This window comes from Numenius arquata, chromosome Z (assembly GCF_964106895.1).
Source record: "Numenius arquata chromosome Z, bNumArq3.hap1.1, whole genome shotgun sequence".
NCBI classification, from domain to species: Eukaryota; Metazoa; Chordata; class Aves; order Charadriiformes; family Scolopacidae; genus Numenius; species Numenius arquata.
Window position 1 is genome coordinate 18698900 of NC_133616.1, and position 23615 is coordinate 18722514.

The window sequence follows — 23615 nt, forward strand, 5'->3', positions numbered from 1 at the left end:
TGCTTAATCCATTCTTTATTCCCCTGGTTACAGTCACAGCACACCACGACCATTAGTAGTCCTGTAATTCATGGGGTTTTAGGACTTGGAAAGGTTTGGAGAATGGTGCTGAAGGCAGAAGCAAGGACTGATTTTGAGAGAGGGATTCCCCTGGCAATGAGACTGACAGAAGTGGGATAGGTCTGCTTTGTCCATGATTTGTCTTCATTTCTACAGTTGGAAGTTGTCATCATTTTGATTTCAGATGTATCACAACATTTGATGTTAGTGGATGTAATTGCTGAATTAATACTCGCTTAGGCCTTTTTGATCTTGTAGAAGTAGGAGGGGAAAGAAAGTTTCAGGACGGGAGCATTTTCTCTGAGTGATTTGGAGTTCTGCTGTGGTGGTACTGTTGTAGCTCTCCCATAATCGTTTTCAAATTGATTGAATTCTAATGAACTGTTTTACTGTCAAAGACAGTATTCTTGAATGTAGTTGGGCTAGCTTAGCTGAATTAGTCAATACTTAAGGTAAATATTCCAAGTTTATTTTAAATGTCAGTATATGAATTGTCAGCTATATTAAAAGGACCACATAGGGGCATTACTTTGTTGTGTCTCCAAATTCAACTAAAAGTAATGCAATGGTTACTAAAGGTGTGAATTATTAATTGTTAGTGTGTAATTTTGTGTTTGGAAAGTCAGTAAGACATTGTAGATGCTACAAGAGGAAAGGAATAGAAATGCAATACAACTACCATTTTGATAATATGACTTTGTTACCAACCTTGTTACTTATTGACCAGAGTAGATGATATTAAGAGGAGTAACCATAAGTGAAGGACTTAATATTTAAGTCCTAAGGGCAACCTATACAACAAAGCCTTGTGCTTTCTGTTGTAACACATTGCTCTTAGATGCTTATAGGTTTGACACATCTAGTTTTTCAAATTTACATTTTAAGCATCCATTTTTTTCCTTAGATTGTTCTAAAAATCAGGGCCAAAATACCCCAGATCTTTCTGAGAGTGAGGCCAGTGGAAAATACAGTAGCTTTCCTGGGCTCAATTCTGGTAACATTTTCTTTGGAAAGCTCTAGTGCCCTCATGCTTCAGAGGAGATATTTGAAATTTGGCAGGAAGGTGCTATTTGCATCGCCTTGAAAATCTGCCTAAATTTGGCCAAGTAACAAATCTTTGGAAAATTGCATTCCTCTGGAAAGAAATCTATTTTTATCAGCTTGATTCTAACATTAATTCTAACCATCCTTGGTGTGGAGCTCAGTCAGACAATAGTTGGAGTTGTAGCGGGTGTAGCTGTTTCTGTGTGAGGTCTAGGTCTATACCTGCAAATCTACAAACTCTCTCTCTTGTATTGTCATGTTATTTGGTATTTTTACAGCAATCTCCATTGTTGTTTGAGGCACTCTGCTTTCCAGTTTCCTGCTGGATCCTGGTCCACTTATTGTCTGTACTGCATTCTATTAGCTGATTCTTGGGCTCTGTAATCAGCTTGTCCTCCTTTTTATGAGAATAATTCACTTCAGAGTGAAGTCTCAGGTGACAGTGTTGGAGGACCATGCCTAGAGGAGGAAATAAAATTTAGTGTGGCCTCACCTCACCTATACTATTTCAGCAGGCCCTCACATTCAAGCCCACCACACACCTTCCTCCAGCAACCCAGGACACAAATTATATAATCCTGACACATTCTTAAAATCAGTCTTTGAAGAGCGCACTCTTCACACTATTTAACTCTGAAGTGAAAAATCACAGCTAAATAAGAGTTATGCCTTTTGCACCACACGTGTAACATCTGAAGCCTCAACTCTCCCTGTAGTATCCAGGCAGCCTGGAGGAGAAAGCTGCCCTAGCTGAAATTGGGAGGGGGTATTTCTCTGAATCTTTGGATAGAATCCAGTATTTCCAAGTGTAACCCATTTTCTGTTTGGTTTTTTTTTTTGGATGAAAAACATCCTGTTGTCCCAGCAACCTTGTTGGCAATGGGCTGTAGGGCTGTATAGAGGGATAGGAGAGGACTCCTCTAACTTAAGTCTTTTTCTTAAGATCACTTCAGTTTAAACTGGGACACAAGTTGTGATAAAACCACAGAGTTCAACATGCAAAAGTCCGGAACTGCCTGAAATAAGTTAGCACCTGGAGGGTCCCTTCCAGCCCCTAAAATTCTGTGATTCTGCGATTCTGTGATTTGTTCCTTCTGCAAATCAATGCATCACGCGGTCCCTTGGGTCCGCATGCACAGCCTTGCTGCTGTCACTGCCTGGACAGGGGAAGGTAGTGTGATCAGAGAAGAGCCTGGGAGTCGGGCCTTGGTTAGTTTTGAGGTTAGAAGGTGCTCTATGAATGAGGAAGAAAGGTAGGATGAAGACAAAGGAATATTTTTTTTTTTTTTTCCCCTTGCAAAATTGGATTTTTTCTCTCCTTTTTGTCACAAAAGCTGAGTGCAATTTCAGGCGAGTCATTTAAATCAAATCTTTGACACGTGGTTGGAGCTTTTGTGCTCCTCTCTTTCTCTTTGCTCAGCCAGGGGTTCTCAAAACTGAAGCTGCCTTTTCACAATCTGGTTAAGCTGACCTGAATGTGGGGCTGACGCTGCAAGGACATTTCGTCCACTCCTGATTGCATGTTCCCACCAGTTTCCCTGTGCTACCACTGGGGCTTGGTCGAGGGAACAGGTCAGGGACCCATTTGCCTGAATAATTTTTTCCCTTTTTTGGGCCAGGTCAGTTTTGGAGATGAGCTGATCCTGTTCCCTTGAGCAATTTATTTAAGTGTTAGCGCTGGCATAGGGGACAGTCAGAACTCTTGGCCAGAGGAAGGAGTGAAGCTGGAAAAGTCCCTTTCACTGGTAGCCAGTACTTCCACTGGCTTGAGCTGGTTGTGAAAGTGTATCTTGACATGCTGAGCTGCTGTGTATTCACAGCTGTGAATGAAGTTAATGGAAATTGGATTTTGAATGTGCTAAATATTCTGAAAAAATAAGGTTTTAGCTGTATCACTAGATATCCAAAAGTGGTAAGTAAATTTGACCTTAGTCTTTTATCTTTTTTAATTTATTTTTTTTTTTTTAATGAGGCTAAGGATTACCTCTTGATCAGTGTTGAAAAGTAAATTCTCTGTCACTTGAAAATACTTAGATGATTATGGTCAAGATTTGTAGAGATGAACCCACAGGAAGCTGAGCAGCTAATTCAGTAGGTTAAAATAGTATACACAAAAGTACTAGGCCATGTATTGAGCCACAGACTAAACTGATAAGTGAACAGCAAGTGAAAATTGCACATTTGCTGCAACAAATGGAGCCAGAAGTCCAGGTGAAAACGCAGTGTATGATCCTAACGCACATGGGCACACACCAACTTAAAGCTGTTTTTAAGCAGACGCACCATCTTAATTTTTGCCTTTCTCTTTCTTTGTGATCATCTTTTGTTACCTTGCTGTTTCATTATAATATTTGTGAGTATGTTACATGTTAGTGTTAAAAATCTAAAATCTGGAGATTGTTTGAACGCAGGACCCAAATGTGAACTCTTCTTAAACTAAAACTATCTCTAGTTTTTCGTACTAAGAGAATGTGTCAGGTAGTAGGAGTATTATTATATTATTTTTGGAGTTTTGCCTTTCACAGCATTGCGGATTGAAGTAAGGCTTCATTCATACTGTATTACAGGACTTGTATTTTGTACAAATTATGTTTATTTTAGAAAGCATATAGGGTATTACCATCACACTCCTAAATACATAACAGTTAATATTTATTTGTGCATAATTTGGGCAAAGTGAACATGAGACCTTACCAACAAGTTTTAACTATGTTCTGTCAGGCTCTGGAACAATTTTTTAGTTGTTCTTTGCTTTTTTGATTCAGTGACACAGAATTCTCATTTACAAAGTCAAAGAAGTAAAAGGACTGATACTCTTTGGTTTTATTGTGTTTCTTAGCCACTATATAAATGTTATTCATTGTGGCCTTTCTTCACTATTGTAAATGTTGAATGAATGAAAGTGGTTTTTTTCATATACTTCATGTGATGTATTTTCATGAGGGCTAATAACTAGAACTGCCAATGCAATGGCTTAGTGTCCAAACAGCTAAATATGAATAAAATATTTTCCTTCAGGGTTAATACAGGTAAAAGGGAGTTTATACATTTTCAAATTATTAAAGCAAGTCATTTTCTCCAGAAGAAATCTTGGGCAGTCTCTATCCAGTGTTGTTATTTTCATTTAAAGGTTTCCTTTGTTAGGCTCTGTGCAGGCCTGTTCCCATTTCCATGGTGACCATGCCGAAATGCAGACGGGACACAGGCTGGATTCTCATCGGCGTAGCCATGCACTTGCATACCAACACGTGTTATCTGTTTGGCTTAGGACATTTCCATTAGCAGTTTTAATGTTTAAGGCTTCTTTTTCACAAAGTGATCTCTGGCCCTGTGATACTGGGCTGTGTTAGGATTTCAGACCCTGTACAGCAAGTGAAAGCAAGTTGATAAGCTTACTTTTTGTGTAAATAAATTGGGTGAACTGTTGCCTTTCAAGTTAGTCAAGGACATCAGAGAACTGTCTCAGCCTTGTTTTTTATTTCTGTTAAAAAAGATAGTGGAGAAGGGTTTTTATTTATAAACCTTTAGGTGAAAGACAGACACGTATCTGTGCTAAACAGTTATAGGAACATACCGCCTTTTCAAGGTACTGATAAAAGGATAATAAAAATAAATGAATGTGAATTACATGGGATAAATGATACCTTCTGTCTATATTAGCTGAGTGTGAGTGTGTATCCCTGTAAAGCAATATGCGATAACTTTGTTCCTGCTCATGCTGCACTCATTTTTTGGAGGTGGAGAATACTAAAGGCATCTAGTGAAGTCAAAATAAGATGGATGAGTGCTTCCATCACTTTCAAATCAGGACGGGAGTTCTGAATTACCAGATAAACTCAGTATTCTGAGTGCTAGTAATTGTTTGGTTTTTTTTTTAGTAAGTCCCTGGTAGCATTTCAGGATCTTCAGAGGATTAATTTAATTTTATTTTCTCCCAGAGATGCATATTCTTTAAAAATCTAATAAGACTTGCGTATTTTTCAGGACCTAAAAGATTGACTGTGCAGGCAAAGAAGTAAGGTAAACACACAGACTCTTTGAATGCCATATGAGCAAAGACATTTTGTGTATAACTGAATGGCATCTGCATGGTTGAATGTCACACATGATGAATGTCACGGATTCTTTTGTCCCTTTCAAATTACTGGTAGACAGGGTGAAGGGCTTGGAAGTTATGCACAGCCCTGGTGGAACTCTGTTGCCTTATTCCTGATTTATTTTGCCCTTTTAATCCTGCTTCCAAGTTCATCATTCTTCTTTTGTTTCATAAAGATTATTTTTTTAATTATACAAATCTTCTTGGCTAATATGATTGGTTATTTCTAAAGAACAGACAGTACAGAAATCTTGAGGAAAATTACTATTAACAACAGACTTCTGGAAGGGACCATATCACACAGTGGCAATACCTAAGGAAATAATGGAGTTTGAGGATGGGGGTGGGGAGATGCGGAGAAAGGTTGAATTGGGTTTTTACCTTTAATCTATCTATCTGCCTATCTAGCTATCTCTCTCAAATATAAGCAATGCTTATACAAGACAGCCGGCAGCAGCTGATGCTGTGTTAAGGCTGTTGCACAAAGCTGTATGTAGTAAGCGGTAAAATAGCAGATGCTGAAGCTGCCTGTGTTTACTGGATTATCCAGTAAAGAGCTACCTCAACCGACCGCAAGATCAGACTTCTTACCTGAATGAGGAATAGTCGACCTGCACTCGGCTCACATGAGCTTAGTTCAGCGGTGGGTGGTGTTACCAGAAGTTGTGAAGCCAGGACTTTTTTGGGGATGTGCTCGTGCCATGCTCTGTTCTGCCTGGAGTAAGGCAGCTGCCTGTAGGTAAACCAGCTGGATTAGCTAAGGAGTCTGCCGCCTTTACACACAGAGCAATTACTTCTCATAACTTCTCAGTTCTTGTGACTGATGTGTTCATGTCTCCCTTCCACAGCAAATGTACAGCGGGTAAGAAATTCTGCTTAATTGCATAATCTGCTAAAACAAAAAATCAGTAAATTACTGAACTTTAAGCCTAAATTTACTCCTGGCTGGTTCCATTCTGTTAGTGAGCTAAATGTCTACGTAGGTGTCCAAATCAGGGCAACCTGTGTCAAAAGTGAGTAGCCTCATTTCTTAATAGCAACATGCTACAATAAGGAAAGTAAAATACAGAAGAATCCACCTGACAGCTACCTGTCTGAAGCAGAAGCCAGTGGGTTACCTTGTCCCTAGTGTGTCCTAGATGGTTACCAAATACCATTGCATTGGAAAGTGACTCAAATGATTCTCTGCCTGTATCCTTATTCGCATTTTCTATTTGAGGAGAATTGCAGTTGCTAACTGAAGAAAGGCACAGCATTTTATTAAATAGTTTTTCACTGATTGTACTTTGTTAACTCTGTATTTTAATAATACAGTAAGAGCAGTGCTCTAATAATGAGCATGAAATCCAGTATTACTACTGTGTAATATAAAATTCACTTACCTTTGTTGCAGTACTTCAGATGCATATAGAACTGATGTGATTTATAAATATTAAACACAAATTCAGCTGAAATTTCTCAAATGAGAATTTACCTAACCTTTCCTAAGTGGAAAAAATCTAAGTGACCTGACATTCGTCTAACTATGCCCACCAAATAGAGTTTCCCTTTAAATATGCCTGAAATACATATAGGTCAAATTCAGAGCAGCAGAAGTTACTGAAAATGAAGTAACTCTCCTATTAAGATGGGCAAAACAATAAACACTATAAATCCAGCAGTACTGTTTGGATAGTAGTTCTTTAGTGGCTCTGCTAGTAATAGTTATTCATTTGACTCTAGCCAAATATCCTTTCACTTCACTGTTTCTACTCTCTCTTTTTTTGTTCTTGTTTTCTTTTCCAGACTGCCCAATGCCAGTTCATCATATTGGACAGTTAAAAAAGTAAGTTAAGAGTCTCTGGAGGTTTTTTTCTGAGAAATTGACAGCTACAATAGACTTTACTTCTCTGAAGACAAAAAGCAACTGTTCTGTTTTTGTGGAAGCAAGTATTATCTCCAGAAAACTCTTCTTAAATGTACATAGACCCTCCTCTCTGACCCCAAAATGTACAATGGCTGCATTTTACAAAAAAGATAACTTCTTTCTGAACTCTGACTAGAGATAGCCTGCCACCCACCTGACCACCAGGCATCTGGATACGCCAGAGCCTGGTGTGTGGGCTGAGGGCTGGGAGAGTGCACGCTGCAGCCCCATTTCACCTGAAACCTGGTCTCACTGCCCCACAGTGCAGAGCCAGGTGCCTTGGACTCAGCAGAGACATTTATGTGCTTTTAAAGGGCACCGAAAATATTTGCTTGCAAAGCAGAAAGGCTCCTGCAGTTAAGCACTGTGTTGAGGCGAGTCTTTGAACTCCATCCTTCTCAGGCACCTGCATGAGGTGCCTCCTTCTGTGAGGTCAAGGGTGGGGAAGAATTTTGTGAGATAGGTGTCTAGTTCAGCTTTTTTCCAAGAAGTAGGTGTTTGAGGAATGATGGTAATAGTTACCTGGGAAATGTGGGCTTAGTTCTCCCTTAAGTCTCATGGCGATGCAGACTTTGTCTTCCTGACTTTTCCAGAAGCGTCTTTGCTACCAGGCAATAAAGTAGTCAGAGAAGCGCTCTTTACCTCTGCTATTGAAACCAGGTCTCAGTTCATCCCGGGATGCATATTCGAGTTTCCATGCAGACAAGCAAGGACACATCTTGCCTGTGGCCTAACGTCCGGGGCACTTAGCTGGGAGGAGAGGAGTTCTCAGTTGGCCCTTTTGACTGCTCATGCAATTCACATTTGGTAAACAGGCAGTGCATGAAAAGAATTTATTTAGCTATTTACTTAAATCATTTAATCATTTAGAGCAGAAATTATTTAATCAGGAAGCGTTCATGGCCTCTGGCTGTAATATCAGAGTGGGTCTACCACAGGGTAAGTTACCTTGCTCTTAAACAGGGGTGCTTCTACACCTGTATCATATTCTAATTGTTTATGGTACTTTGTGCTATGAAACCTAGGTTACAGATAATTTGAAGTTCATTCTGTGTCAGGCAGCTATTGAAGTCTGGGCTTTGTGGATTGTCTTCCTGATTTTAATGAGCCCTAATTCTGCTTAGGCCCTAACTGGTGCCAGAATTGATCATTTCAGTGTGCGTTAAGGAGTAATTTCAGGTGAGCAATTGGGACTAACTGCCTACCATTCAGGCTGCCAGGCCATGAGCTCTCTTTACAATCAGGGGAGAGAAATAGTTGTTAAGTCTGCTATAGGAAAACAAAAGTTCTGATAATTATAGCTCTTCCAACTATTGTATTATATATCCTGTGGTGCATTGGAGGTTTTCTTGTTGCAGGAAGCTGATGTACCAAACTTTTTACAGCTGAGGCTGTTCTTGTTTCTGGGGCTGTGGGTGCAGAGTGCAGAAAGCTGAGCTCTTGAGAACCTCTGAGGGAGGAACAGGGTCCTAAACGCAGTGTACTAAACAGCGTGATGGCAGGGCTGTTCTCAAGCCACTGCAGCCCTCGCGCTGCAGGCTTTGATGCTGGAGCAGCAAAGGGATCGATGGTGAAGGCGAGACCTTCAGCCTTTTTCTAATTTAGCCTTTTCAGGTCACACATAATATATATATATATGTGATATAATATGATATATAATATCATATAATATATAATATAATACACTAATATGTTACATTACACAGAATTTTTCATATAGCCTAGAGCGCGATATGGGTGGCGAAATACAGACACCTTTGGTTGCTTTCCTATCTTCTTGATACCTCTGTGCAAACATGCATATGCATCTGTGTACAAACGTTTTCATAGCAACTGAGATGAGCAAGTGCAGCAAATAGGGTTTAGAGATAGCAGGCACATCGGTTTCTGTGTGATAACATGCATTTCCTCTCTTACATTCCTAATGTGGCTCATGCTTCTCTGACTATATTTGGAAATATTGCTGGTTTAAAAAAAAAAAGGGGTCAACAACTGATAATGTGGACACAAGGGAAGAGAATTTGCTGGAGTAAAATGCCACTGGATTGAAAGTCAGTTTTATCACAGGGAAGCACATGAAGGTTTTTTTATTACTTGCGAAGCCAGCAACCTAACTGCATATAAAATACGTAACTGTGTGCAGCTTGTTAGCCTCGTGTACTTTTAATCACTTTGTGGTATCGACAACAAACTGTGGTAGTCTAAAGAGAAAGTTGAAATAATCCTGTTTGTTGTATCAAGATAAAAGAAAAGAAAAACTGCAGGTCAGTTTAAAAAAAATGCAATTTGTGTTAGTTTTCTGTAAAAGAAAGCTTTTCCCACTCAACTTAATGATGGAAAGATGCCAGGATAATTAATTTGAGTAGGCTTGAATTCTTGCTGTCTTTATTTAAAACACATAGGAAGTTGTCAGTCCTGCAGGAACTGCTCTTAAGCATTACTTCGGAATCAGTCTTTGTATGTACAGTAGGTTGTTGAGATTTCTTAACTCCAGATAAAGAGCAGCTTATTTGCCAAAGAGGGCAATGCGTGGCCCACAAATGAGTTATGAAGAGAAAGACAGGTCTTTTGCAGTAACTAATCCAGCTGTGGGTAGATTTAGTTAGATCTCTTACTCTGCAGCAGTACCAGAACAGTAGAATAGATAGCACCTCGTCATGTTACCCCAGTCTCTCCAACTTTTCATTCACTATTTGTGTGTCATACCATGTTTGGGTTGCTTTTATAGCAGGTCATTGGTAACTTTTCACTGCAGCTTCTTGGATCATAAAAAGTTGTAACTGAAAGGCAGTGACTCAGGCTTTCACACACTCGGAGGCTTTCAGGCTGGAAGCTGACCTACTTCCAGGAAGGAGCAGGCAGCCAACTAAGCCAAGGAAACTTGTTGGAGGGAGGGAGGGAGAGGAGGGGAGGAAGAGGGGTGGGAGGGAGAATATGTAACTAAATGAGACATTGTTTTTCTGTTGTTCTGAGTGGGTTTGTTTCAGTTGTTTGGTTTTTTTTTTTTTGGTGGCCTCTAATTTTTTTCTACACTAAATGTTAATTATTAAATAGCTTGAGATATTGTAGCTGATGTGAAGAAAATGTCAGTCTCAAGATAAAAGGCACTATCCCAAATATCCCAAATGAAGAAGTAAAATAAGACTTGCCTTTTGAGGCTTCTGTAAACATAATGAAATATCAACAAAGTAATTGAAGTGAGGATGATAAAATACCCTACCTTTTCTTTGCTCCTTTTGATTCCTGTTTTGTGATTCCTCACATTGTCTTTATTTAGAAGGTTGTTCTCAATAAGAAATCTGTTCTATTTTAAAAAATTAACCATGATTATAAAACTGCTGTTTCAGTACATGAGCTGAAGGTATCTACTTGCCACTGTATTTTATATATACACTGATATATATAAAATATATATATTTTAAAATACACTGATATTTTAGAGATTTTTTTAAAAATGCAAAAAAATAGAGAAGTAAATACATAGGAGAAAACTAATGAGAAAATATTTTCAACTTATATTGACTGTATTGGGTAAAGGTTAATATACCTTTCCAGACTGAATTATAAGTAGTTCTCTACTTTCCCTGCATTAAGTGAGTTGGATTCCACATAGCCCTGACCAAGTATACTAAAGATATATCAAAAAGGTGTTTTATATTTATGCTTATTTACAAAGAAGCCCCAAACAGTGCAACTAATATAGAATTACTTGTTTTACATGAAAATAACTTCTTCTGATGTCATTTCCTATGCATGCACACAATGCACATATCAATACAGTAAAGCAGATCAGGGTGAAGACTAATAAATTAGCAAAAAAAAAAAATTGTTTCCTTCTTCGACCAGATTTGCTCCCTGAACAAGCTCATTGCAGTGAGAATTGCTTGGTGGCTTCTGAAAGCCACAATGAAGAGCATCTGTACTGCAATTCAATAGAATAAAGTAACTGCATGCTGCTTGTTTTGTTCTTTATGTATTCACATTCTTGTCAATAAAATCTTCAAAGCACAATGTATTATGAAAGCTGTTCAAATTATGGGTTGTTCATTCTGTAAGAATAGTTGACTAATTCCAGTTGGATTATTGCTCTGATAACATAGGTTCTGAATAATATGGAGCTAACTTTACTCTTACACCAAAATGTTGTTGCCTTTTAATAAAAAGCAGTAAAGTAACACTAAATATATTTAATACGAAGCAAATACTACTTGACTGCCCTCTTTCATAATCTTATTACTTTCCCTTCCTGACTTCATTCCACCTTCTGCCTAATATTTCCAGGACAGTAGGCGATTATAGTTTGAAGGGTATCTGTACATGCCTGTACTCCGATACTGAGTGAGCCAATTTCTGCAAATTTTTGCAGTGGGATGAAAAAAATAACCAGTTGAGTATTGGAGTGAGAAAAAAGTGTTTTTACAAGTTTCCTGACAACTAAGGAGAGCCAGTGTGACCTTGCATAATACAAAACACCAGAAAAGCCACCCCAAAGCGAGCCCTTAGAAATACTTCATTCATGGAGAAAGCTTGAACCAGAGCGTGCAATCTACTGTGAGATGAAGCCAGTGGAAAGCAAGAGTTATGAGTTCTCTCACCCCTTTCTTTTCTCTGTCCCCAGCGGGGTCTGACAGGCTTCAGGGCCCTGCCAATGTGTGTTCTTTGGAAGGAGAAATCTTTGAGACCAAGGGGAAATTTTTTTTTTTTTGTGGAATGTGTAGTGGCTCTCTTCGAGCAAAGTAACATAAAGAGCAAAGTTAAAGCCCTCTTCTGGAAAGAACAGATACTTTAAAAAATGCTAGACTGAGCAATTAAGGCAATGTAGGCAGTACACATGTTACTGACTGCCAATCTGTGAAACTGCTTCAGGAAGTAGACAATAACCCAGTGGGATTTTCTTGATACTTTTCCCAAAACAATTCATAGACTAAAAAACCCATGTAACAATGCATGTTATACTGTCCTGGTTTTACCAGAATACCAGGTCATGGCCTTGCTCTTCTTCAGTGACTACGTGCTTACCCCTTCTGCCCCCAAATCCCCCAGAATGCTGATGACTGGGCTTGTGGGGGTCCACTGCCCGACTGGAGGCAGCACAAGGGACCGTGGTTGTAGCTGTGTCCGTGCTACCAAGCGGAGTGGAGCTGCCCACAGGGACTCTTTCTTTTCCTGCTCCTGGCATCATTACTGGTGTGGCTCCTCACTCACAAAGACAAATGGTTGCTTAGCTGGATTATGTAACAAACCTTTTCTGGTTTATAGCCAATAGCTGTTCGAAGAAGTGAACACCGTACCGTTAAGGAAAAAAAGTAGATGAAGTAATGTAAAGCACATTACTTAACATTACGTTTACCTTCACTGTAAAGTTCCTACTGGCAAGGTTAACACTAGACAAATTTAAAAGTAGTGCTTAGGGTGAAGTAGATCCTTATGGACTCAGTGGTCAAATTCATTGTGTCTTCTTTTTTCTTTATGCAGTGATTGCTAGACATGTTTGATGAAAGATAGAAATAACAGCAGCAGTGAATCCCTCTGTTTGACTGGATGTTATAGCAACATGTTATGAGACTTGGCATAATGTCTGTATGATTATGGGAGTCTGTCATATATTGCCATCTTAAATTGGAGCATCAACTTTGCAATGTAGTATAAAGTGATTTAAAATTCAATTTTACTATTTAGACTGAAAACAAAATGACACTTTAGTTATGGCTCTCATGACATAAAATGCAGATTAATAATAGTTTTAGTATATTTTATTAAACTTTTGTAAACTTATTTCACAAACCAAGTAATCAAACACACAAAATCTGATTTCATTTTTTTCTCATCCAATTAAACAATCTTTTTGTTATACTGATTAACCTGAATAAGAGGTTACAATCAGACAACTATTATAATCATGACATTAGATGACTGATTACCCAACAGATATTTTCTGCTTGCTCACTTTAAGCTATGAGCTTTGCTTAAAAAGTCAAAACAATTATGAACTGGGCTGTTCATAATGAAATATGAGCTATTACTTCAATAAACTTGTTTCAGCTTGTACTTCAACGGCAGAAAACAGAAGACATTATAGCGATCATTAGACATGTCATTTATAGTTATGGAAAATTCCCACATGTTCAGGCTTAAAGGTGCACAGTCAGAACTTGTATTATTTGTCATCCTACTAGGGGCAAGAAAATGGTGGTGCAAAAGTATAAAAGCAGCTGTACTACTACCCTGCAGCTCCTGTGGTATACACTGCGATAATGCAGTTGCTGAAATGTGGGAATTCCCAGGAAAAAAGAACACCATGCAAAGAGATACTGGAGTTTATTGGAAAGTTTACAGTTCCATTTATCCCATGTTTTTCTAACTTTTCTTGTCTGAAGTTTTATGTTGGGAGCTGGTCTTCTCTGCTCGATGAAGCTATCCTTTTTAAACCAAAGCACCCATGCCCCCTACCCAGTTGGCAGAGAGGAACTGCTGCTTTTGAAGTCTTCAGAGAGGCCTCCAGAAGCTTTAACTTGTATCTGGTTTCCTTTGTTCCATGCAGTCTGTTTATTTGACTGTAAATAAAGTGCCATTTACAGATAGAAGCTAGGAAGTGGAATTTTACTTGCCCGACTAATCTCTCATCGTGATCATTAGGTCACAAAGTAGAAGTCTGTCACCAAAAGCTATTAAAATCCAGATAGTGAATTAGTTTTCTTTATTTCAAGATTCTTAAATTATCAAAGTTCATTGCCTGAAGGCAGCAACAGATACTGAATCTTTCCAGCCTAAAATACACAGTACTTTGAACCTAGATGCTTCAATGATTGGCACCCTTTTAATGCATAAGAGACCCTCTTATTCTGGTACAGGCTTAAAATAGGTTTGAAGCAAACTTAGCATTTTCTCTTTTTTTGGCTACAAATGCTCATATTTCTTGTTCTGAATACTGTATTTAGATAGATGTACAACATGGATAAAAGATGTCCTTATAGTGTAGCACTATATAAGCTGGAGGAACATGGCAGGAAAATGCCTACTATATTAGCAAGTATATACTTGCTAAGCCCAAACTAAGACTTGTGTGTTGTAGATCTAAAAATCAAAAACCTGCTAATGATTATAAAAATGTGGAATTTAAAATGTCTGTGACTGAAATATGCTGAAATTATGGTTCACTTGATAATGGTTCATAGTGAGTCAAAGTGTATTTGCCAGCCTTTCTACTTTGATTTTGCGAAGCAGTCACGAGTGAGAGGCAAAGCTGATCCATAAGAATATTGTAGATGACAGTGTGCCTTCAGAGATGGGTTTGCTTTTTTGCTCTTTTTGCTCTCCTGGACTATCTGCCTGACCAGAAAGCGAGGATGATAGAGGCAATTTTGAGAAGAGACTTGTGGTCTGGCAGACACTTTTCCTGTTATTCCAGGTAGAAATTCTTGCCCTCAAAGAGCAGTGCTCTGATGCTGCAGTAGTGCAAATGATTAACAAGAATAAAACCAAGCCCCAGTGGTAAATGAGAAGGATGAGTGCAACAGTTCAGTGAGGAGGTGGGATGGGAGGCTGGTGAGAAAAAAAGAACATTGCTCCCCTAAACTGCGATGAGGCCCAGAGGAACCGCAAGGAGCGGAAGCATCCCCAGGCTGGGCCAGGCAATGTCTTTGCTCCTTGGAATCAGCCCCCATCTTGGAGAAAGCAGGACCACAAGAGTGGTCGTGGAAGGTCCAGGGAGGGATGCTGTGTTGTCCATGGGAGGGCAAGGGGGGAAGTGGACAGGCAAGGTGTAACACAGTGCGCATAGTGTTGACCCCCATCTGACTCATCGCAGCGCCCCAGGGGAATTTGAACCAGCACAGGGACTTCCCTTCAGGCTGCTGGTAGTTTTATCTAGTTTTATCCAGTTCTGGAAAATTTTGCCTTGGCTGTAGCATTTAATAAAACCCTTGCCTTGGACACATTTTGAAAGATCCTCCATGCATTTGCACCAAGGCTGGCCAATGGACTTAGACAAAAGACATTTAGCAAAGTTACCGCTTGGCTAGAGGTGTGATTTGATAATAACTGTGTAATAGAGTCCAGGCAGTCAAGAGTTTTTCTCTAGATGTCATTAGATTTGGGGTCACACTGGAAATGTTTATCATTTTAGGATACTTTCGGCTCTTCATTCTAAAGCATGGGTTTATTTCCATGTGCACCATATAACTTGGAGAGATATTCTTCTTCTGAATTTACATGCCAGATATCATTATGGTATAGTCTCCTGTGGCCTCTGAGAATGGGGAACTGCTAAATAGTGCTTTATTTCTGATGGAGGATAATATAATTTGAAAACAGCAGATCAAAACATAAACACAGGATGTGGCATGAGCCAAATATTTTCATAAAATGCAAGTATGTTATATCACAAAATTATTACTGGTAATACTCAATATCTATCTCAGCTCCTCTCTTCCCTCTCCCCAAAACCCATACTTGAGCTATGAATATATGTGGTTGTATTTAGTGTCAAAAGAACTGCAAAACACGGAGCGGTATGTCTGTACACATTGTCTTCTCCAGTCTTAAGTAACATGACTCAGGAAATATATTTATCTCTAAGGATGTTTCTCAAGGAACTATACTTTTAGCAAAGGGTGATTGCTTGCTTCCCAGAGGCCAGCTGTAGATAGTGGTTGTTTAAAATAACTAGTATATGATTTCCTGTTTTGAGTTCATCGTAAAAAAGTAGTAACTGTGGGAGTTGTATTTAGTCTTCTGCTAGAAATGTTTGTGTTTCTTATTTTCTGAGCAAAGGTACAAAATTCATTGAACTTTTTTACATGTCGTGAACTTTACATGCAAAGCTGCAGTTGTGATTTTAATGTTCTCAATATGATGTTGTTATTACTATTATACAGTTATGGACTGTTTTATGCAGATATAATCCCTCTTTACCTCTCTTCCAAAACTGGTTTTGGGACCTGGAAGAGAGTGATATCAACAGTGAGCTCTCTGCCCCTCAAAACTAGAGAAACACTTAGAATTTGAGCTTATATTTTAAGATGCCAAAAGTTGGCTCATGTCTCCTTAGAAGTTCCCTGTTATAAGGGATTATCATAAGGGCTGTCACTTTACCTCACAATGACTCATACTAAATAACTACAGTGAGGCATATTTTGTGTGTAGAGCAGTTAAAATACATTCTGTCTGGGCACACAGGAAGGGAGGGGAAACATGAAGGATGTTGTTTAACCCATATGTAACTTCATGAACCTGCCTCACCTGGGAACCTCAGGCAGTAACTGTGCAGTGCAACCACAGGTCATGATTTCTTCTGTCAGTTCCAGTTTTGGAGGGTTGTCAGGAGCCCTAAGGTTTTCCTCAGCTGGGCTGTAAGCTTGTTCCTGAGATCCCATTGTTGTGTCCGTCCTTCCACCTCCAAGCTGGGAGGAGAGTTATCTGTTCCTGGCTATTAGGAGCTATCTGTTCCTGGCCCTTTTCCTGCAGCTTGTCTAGTGGATGTTCTCCTAGATGTCCACCTACAGCTCTTGATCAGAAAGTAATCAGGTCCCTTGTGAATGAGGAGTGGGTCCTCACACCCTGCAGACTTGTGACGCTCAGGACCTTGTCCCCAGCCCATACTGCCAGTTCCCCAAAAAATGGCATGGAGTGACTTACCTTTACTCCTAGGCATGCAAGTGCCCAAGGAAAAGCAATTAATACCATGACCACAGCAAAGTGGAGTTTCAGTGTTAAGTGTCATGATTTATTAATGTAGTTCTATCTTGTGTGTCTGTATTTCTAAGTTTTCCTGTTTGGACAACTGTTCAGACTGTTTGGACTGAAAACAAAAGCTTCTGGAGTGATAATGAAATGACTCAAAAATGTAGATTTTCTGATGCAGTAGATAATCTGATTTTTGTTCCAGTGCTTCAAACATTAAATTGCAGATAGACACTAGAATACAAACAGTATTAGCAGTTACATTAAAATGAAAATGTACTGACTGTATCTCAGCAGGCTGTTATGTGTTTGCTGTGCCATAAGCTTAATTTATGCCTTAAGGTAAAGGAGGATAACAGACCTCTGAATCACAGTTCTTGCCTCCCTTCAGCTAAAACATTCCCATTGGTAATGCTGCAACTTCTGTTCGGGCAAACAGTGAATGCGTCATTATCTCTGCCCACAATATTATAGCACCTATAAAGAGTGCTAGACAGGCATTACACATGGGCAGATGGGTACTGTAGGGAAAAGGCTGTTTTTTTCTTGCACATGTCAAAGGCTGTATTTTATTTGCTTCTATCGGGGGAGTTGGCACAGATGAAGAACCTTCTTCACTGCGATCAAAATTCTTCTTTAATTGCTTCTGTGATAATCATAATCTTTCTGTTAACAGGCATTCTTCATATCTGCTGTGAAGCCTACAATGTTGGGCTCCTAGAAGCAAAAATATTTTCTGGTCCATCAAGAGAGCAGTTTGGATATTCAGTTCAACAGTTTATAAATGAACAAGGCAAATGGTAAGCAGTTTGAACACCTTGTTTTATGTCCAGTTAAAAGGTTAAAGAAAAAAGGTTGCAACTTGTTTTTTCTTTTATGATTCCAAATTTCGTTTAAATGTGTTCTAGTTAATTCCTTTTTATATTAGCATTATCTTTTTACTAGTAAATAGTTACAATATTAAAACAAAAGTGAAAATATTCTGAAGAGCGATGCATGTAAAGGTTCAGGCTTTTCTCCTTTACACAATATGGTCTGAGGTCTTTCTTTCTGTTAATCTTTTACTTTCATCTCCAATGCTCCAGTTTCCTGAGACTCACAATTGCTGTAGAATTTAGGTTTCATTTCATTGCTTCCTTTACCAATAGCGTTACACGTTACATATATAGGGGATATTTTTCCATTTTAACATTGTTGAGGTTAAAACAAATGATTAGGGCCAGGAGGTTCTAATTATGAATATTAAAATTGAGTGAAGTTAAATTTATATAATTTTGTGTCTGACATAATATTGTCTTTGCTTCTCAAGGGACAGAATTTTTGGATGTGTATCATAATACCATGCTAGCAAAGGCCTTATGTCCTCTGCATCTTGTCAGCCATAAAATTTGATGAGAAGCCCACTGTTGCCACAACATTTGGCTTGATGAGTAATTAGTAAAATATTTTTTCTAGTGACGTTGGTTTCAAAGAGAACTTTAAAATATTAACCCAGAGTAAGCCCATTTAGTGGAAAAGAGATTGTTTCCACTTCTGCAGGCTCAGCAACTGCAAAGCTTAAGGTGTCTTTCACGGTGAGGACTGTATGTCTATAACTAGTTCAGTGGTAGTCAACTACTTTAACTGGTTATTTGTGTGTATATAGTTTTAAGTCTCTAGTGGAAAGTCACACAAGTTATCTATATTATCATAAACTGAGATGACATTTTAGATGTGTCATTCTCCATAGATCAATACAGTGTCAGAACCAAAATAGCCGTAAGCTGGCATCAGCAAACCCTTAAGTGATGATGGATGGATAGTAACTGAACTCTTTTCTGTAAGAGGAAAGTAAGATGTCAAAACCTGAAATCCATGGAAATGCATATGAAAATGTTACAGTTACAGTTTGGAAAAGCCCATACAAAAATATTGAGCTAGCTGAGACATTTGAGTATAGCCCTGCACAGAGATACTGTGCAGTTGCAACTGCTTGCATATGCAAAGATGTAAGACTACTTAGATCCCACTGCATCTCTGGCATTGCTGTGTTTACCACCAGTGACCAGAAGGCAAAATCAAGTGGAGAGCAGAGCTGTATCCTCCAAAGTAGGAGCTTGACGTTTCCTCTGCATCCATTGGGTAGACTCCAAACCTACCCCAACTCCTTGCCTGATGTTGCAGTGGCTTGTCACTGCATTTCTGCCTGCTTTAATTATGTGTTTAGTCACCCATAGATCAGAGCTTTTTTTTTTTTTTGAAACTTCTGTGTGAAGCCATCGAAGGAGAACAAGAATGTCTGCTTGCAGTGAATTGAATGCTTTGGCTCATACATGGAGAAATTATGTCTGGTGTTTCAGACTTGTAAATTTTTCAATAAGCTTGCAACAGGAGCACTAGGTTCCAGACTCACCCAAGCTGTTCATGTTTGGCATTTCCCTGTTTTATTTTTAATTCTGCTATAAAAACTCCTCCACTACCACTTTCTTGAATAATGTGTGGTGGAGTTGGGAAAGAAAGTAACTGCGGATTACCTTCTCCTATCTTCTCCCAACTATATGAGTATTATGAATCTGGGAAACTTCCCTGTAGATAGGCACTTCATCATTTGTTCGTTCACTGCACTGTGTCTGACCATATGTCCAAAAGTCAGGGGAATTCCATCAGCTTTTGTTTGAATAACCATGACTTGTTAGAGACTCTTCAGTGAAGAAAAGCTCTTTTTAGTCTTTCTCTCCAGAAATCATTAGACAAGCTTAAAAAAAAAAAAAAAAAAAATCCAATCATGGTTTACTCTCTTGTTCTCCTTATTTCTAGGTTGTTTTTTTTTTTCTTCAGGCAATAAAGTTTTTCCTTGTGTGCATTATTTAAAAAAAACAAACACCACGAAACAGTCAAGCTGTTCGGTAGAGCTGGTTTCTCCTATAAGCAATGCAGAGGCTGCAGTCCATCTGCAGAGCACTTGCTGACATGGCTGAACTGCGGGTGAGAGAAACAGACTGAGCTGTGCATCAGGGCGGGATGCTGCTTTCTGTCAGAGGGGAGCATTTATTAGCGAGCATATGCTTTTACAAAGAGACCATCATCATGCAGTAAGAGTGTGATGCACTTGAAAACTCTGTTCAGGCGCAGTGGGGCTGCTCACCACATCAAACGCTGCTGGGGTGGCACCTCTCTCCAAGGGAGAGATTATCCAGAATCTAAGATCCACCAGAAATTTTATCACTTCCTAGACCTTGCTTCACTTAATAAAATCACATGGTGCTATAATAAATACAGCTTTAAAAATCCTCCTGTGCTCTCTCAAAGAGCAGAAAGGAGAGATACAGAAAAAGCAGCAGATGCTGGTTATATTATTCAGCTGCACTTCTGGGAGGCACATCTCCTGAGGCAACGAGGGGTATAAAAGATGATAAAAATAAGAGAATTTTTGCGGAATTGGGACTGCATGCAGCAGTACATTATCACTTTTCCTTTGAGATGAGTTCAGAGAGAAGAGGGAGGACAGTCCAACTAGGCGTGTAGAGCTATGGAGGGGGCTGGTACGTGTTGGGAAGCTGTGAGACAAACCAGCAAGGGAGCCCTTTTTGTGTAGAGTCAGATGATCTAGGATAATTGGACACTAGTCTGCTGTGCATTGATGGCATGTGGTGCTCGTAAATAAGGACAAACTTGCAAGTCAAGCACAGCTCAAGCTTTTCACAGTGTCTGGTAGGAATTTTAAAACAGGAGCTCTTTAATGAACTCAAGAAAAATTGTGAACACCAAAGAAAATCATCAATTAGAAAAGTGTAGGCAGTCCACCACACAAGTAATTAGCCACAACAGAAACACCATTCAGTTTATGCTCTGGTTCTCCCTGTCATGAGATCATCTGTATTTGAACCTTAAGCTGAGACCAAATTGTCTGTTACTTTATAAACATAATCTTTTAGAAGGGCGGATTGTACCCTGTCAAGCTCGTCCTGAATGTGCATGCCCTGAACAGCATTTGATAGTACATTGTGCGAAGATAACAGTACTCACTCCATGCTGAGATTTGGTTTTATATCTGTCTCGGGTGAGAAAGATTGAATAGCTGCTAAAATGCTTTTTTCCTACCCACATGTGTCTTCAGTCTGTGGATACATCGCATGACAGAGCTAGAATCCCAGTCTGCTGTTGAGGTACTGTTTGGTATCAAGTTGCAGCCACCCTGCTCAGTTGTGTCTGTGCGATTAGGATTTGGAATTTTGGAATTTTGTTTTGGAATTTATATTACGGAATTTTTCTTTTTTGAAATATTTTGTTTCGTTCCATATCTTGTCAGTAATGACACCTTAATATGCACTACTGTTACTGATGTATAACATAATCATTGCACTACTGAATAGTTTTAAAAATCATTGCATACTGCTAACTAGTCATGAAAGCCCAGCAGCCTTTCTCCTGAGGTGGAGTGTTGCTGCTTCAGACTAAAATGATGTTTTGCTGAAAAGACACATTTCTGCAGCAACTTATGTTGAAATCAATACATTTTCAAAACCTGCTGATTTTAATGAGTAGGGTAATTTCTACCAACATTTTATTTTTTTTTAACAAAATGCTGCCATGTTTACAGCTCTATCTTTTCAGTGCCAGCACCACTGCTAGTGTTGAGTTCCTTGACCAGATTTTGCTTCCCCCCTACTGCATGCCTTTTTCCTGCTTGGAGAAGCAGCTCTGTCTTCTGTCTTCTAGGCCTTTTAAGTTTGTCAGTCAAATACTCTTGCTGTAGATCGCTGTAGTTTTTGAAGTTTTGAGTCTTTTGTTCAAAGGCACAAAGTTTTAGATGATGATAAGTGTTTTAGGGTGTGCAGAGAACCATCTACGAGAGTGAATATTTTTCTGGTCTTCATATCTATTCATTGCTTCCTGTAATTGTAGGGAAAAGGGCCAAATGATTTAAGAGGTCCTTTCTACTTTTTGTTTTCCTATTTCCTCTACATCTTTGTGTTTAAAAAAAACACACTAAAGAGCAAATGCATGAATAGGGAAAGAAAAAAAAAAAAAAAAAAGAAAAGAAACCAGAAAATATAAAACATGCTTTGACAACAGCTGGGAATTCAGCCCTTCACCATGAATTCTGATTTTTTCTGCTACATCACACTTTGCCAGTTACTAGCTTTGTCATGGTGTAATTTCCCAGAAATAACTCCTGTTGCACTTTGATCTGCCGCTCCTGCAGCCTGTGTGGTATGGCAATGCTGCTGAACTTTATTTGACTTCATGTGATTCCATTGCTTTGTATACAATGTTGGAGACTGCTTAAGGAGCTGAATAATAAAATCAGTGGCAATATTGCATGCTAATCACAATAGTATTGTGTAAAGACAGTCTACAAGGACAAATACAGAAGTTTTGTAAAAACAAATTTTTAACTTATGGCTGAAAAAGACCCTTAATTAATACACTACACATGATACAGTTTATTTGGAAACAAGCATTTTCAAGTATTTTAGTACTCATTTCTTGCATTCTTTGCTGATACATTCTGTTTCACTCTGCTTCATGAGCATCCTGTTTAATCACAGTAAAAAAATATTTTTGTAGTTAGCAGGATGCTAGCCAGATACTCTCTTGCTTTCTTCACTTCTGACATTTCAGAAAGATACACAGGCATTTTCCCAGAGCAGTATTGTATAACTTTGTACTGTAATGGTGTATGTTAATTTTCAAAGGCAAATAGGACTTTCTAATCTCTAATATAGATTAAGGCTCATATTAATCTTAAGTAAGGCTCAGAACATGACAGAAATAATATTAGGTTGTCTCCTAGGAACTTCAAGGTTCGCAATTAGAAGTAGAGAGCTAGGCTTGGCAGAAATACATCAGTAACTTTTTCTCAGGAACATATTGATGGCAGGTTAGAATAGTTAAGTCAAATAAGGGAAGAGGTTTAATAGCTCTGTTCATTTCTGAACATCAGTATAAGTTCTATAAGTAAAATTATGTGTATGGAGTGGCATTTTTTGGCCTACAGCATAGTTCTGGCATTGGGATTCAGGGGCCCTACAAATCTACAGGGAAGGCTAATACAGCGAAGGGGAATGTAGTGTAATATCTTCCAGTAAAGTATGAGGACTGCAAGCTAAATGAAAGACAAAATTAAGCTTGCTGTGGGTGCATTTGGCATAGATTTAGATTTGGGTTTAAAATTAGAGAAGTTTGTCTTACTTGACTTATATTTTTCTGCTTGTACCACACAACAGCTACAAAGTTAGCTTTAGGGTTAGCGAAAGTTAAACACAGTTGTGAATATTAAGTTCTAGAAGTGGATCAGGAATAAAAAGTGATGGTTCCTTGTTATAAATAGGTGTATGGGTTGGAATTGAGGTTGGGGTAAACAGGAGTTTCAGAGCCCACGTTACTGCAGCATAAAGCCCATGGAGTGAGTGCAAATACGCATGCTAGAAGGGAGAAATGCTTTTTCTAGACTGTGGATGGTGTTTGTCTCTAGTTTATGCTAATAGCAAGGATAAGAGATAGAGTTAAGCTTGGATTTGGGGACAGCTAGTGCCCAAGCACACTTCTCATCCTCTTCTCCTCCTCGTTCTCACTTGTTTTGTGAGTGAAACTATGTGCTTCAGGATAACCTATGGCTGCAGAGTGCTGCCAGTGCAATGCAGAGATTTACAGTGAGTTTTGTGACCAGACAGGGTGTTGCAGGGGGTATTTCCAAGATCCATGAAGGTCACTCTTTGAACAGTAGTTGTCCTCCCACAGGGACTCTGAAATACATTTGCCTTCTGGGAATTTCACTGAATTTCACTGAATTTTTTAGAGTTGGAAGGGACCATAAAGATCATCTAGTCCAACTCCCCTGCTGAA

General features: G+C 38.9%; 1 protein-coding gene across 1 annotated transcript in view; it reads left to right on the forward strand.

Annotated features, from left to right (window-relative positions):
• The first annotated feature begins 17387 nt into the window (after window positions 1–17387).
• The window catches only part of ITGA2 (integrin subunit alpha 2), a 45683-nt gene continuing 39455 nt past the window's right edge, over window positions 17388–23615 (forward strand). The window contains exon 1 of the mRNA XM_074165653.1: window positions 17388–17587. Coding sequence (XP_074021754.1) covers window positions 17388–17587 — 200 coding nt within the window. The remainder of the gene's footprint in view (window positions 17588–23615) is intronic.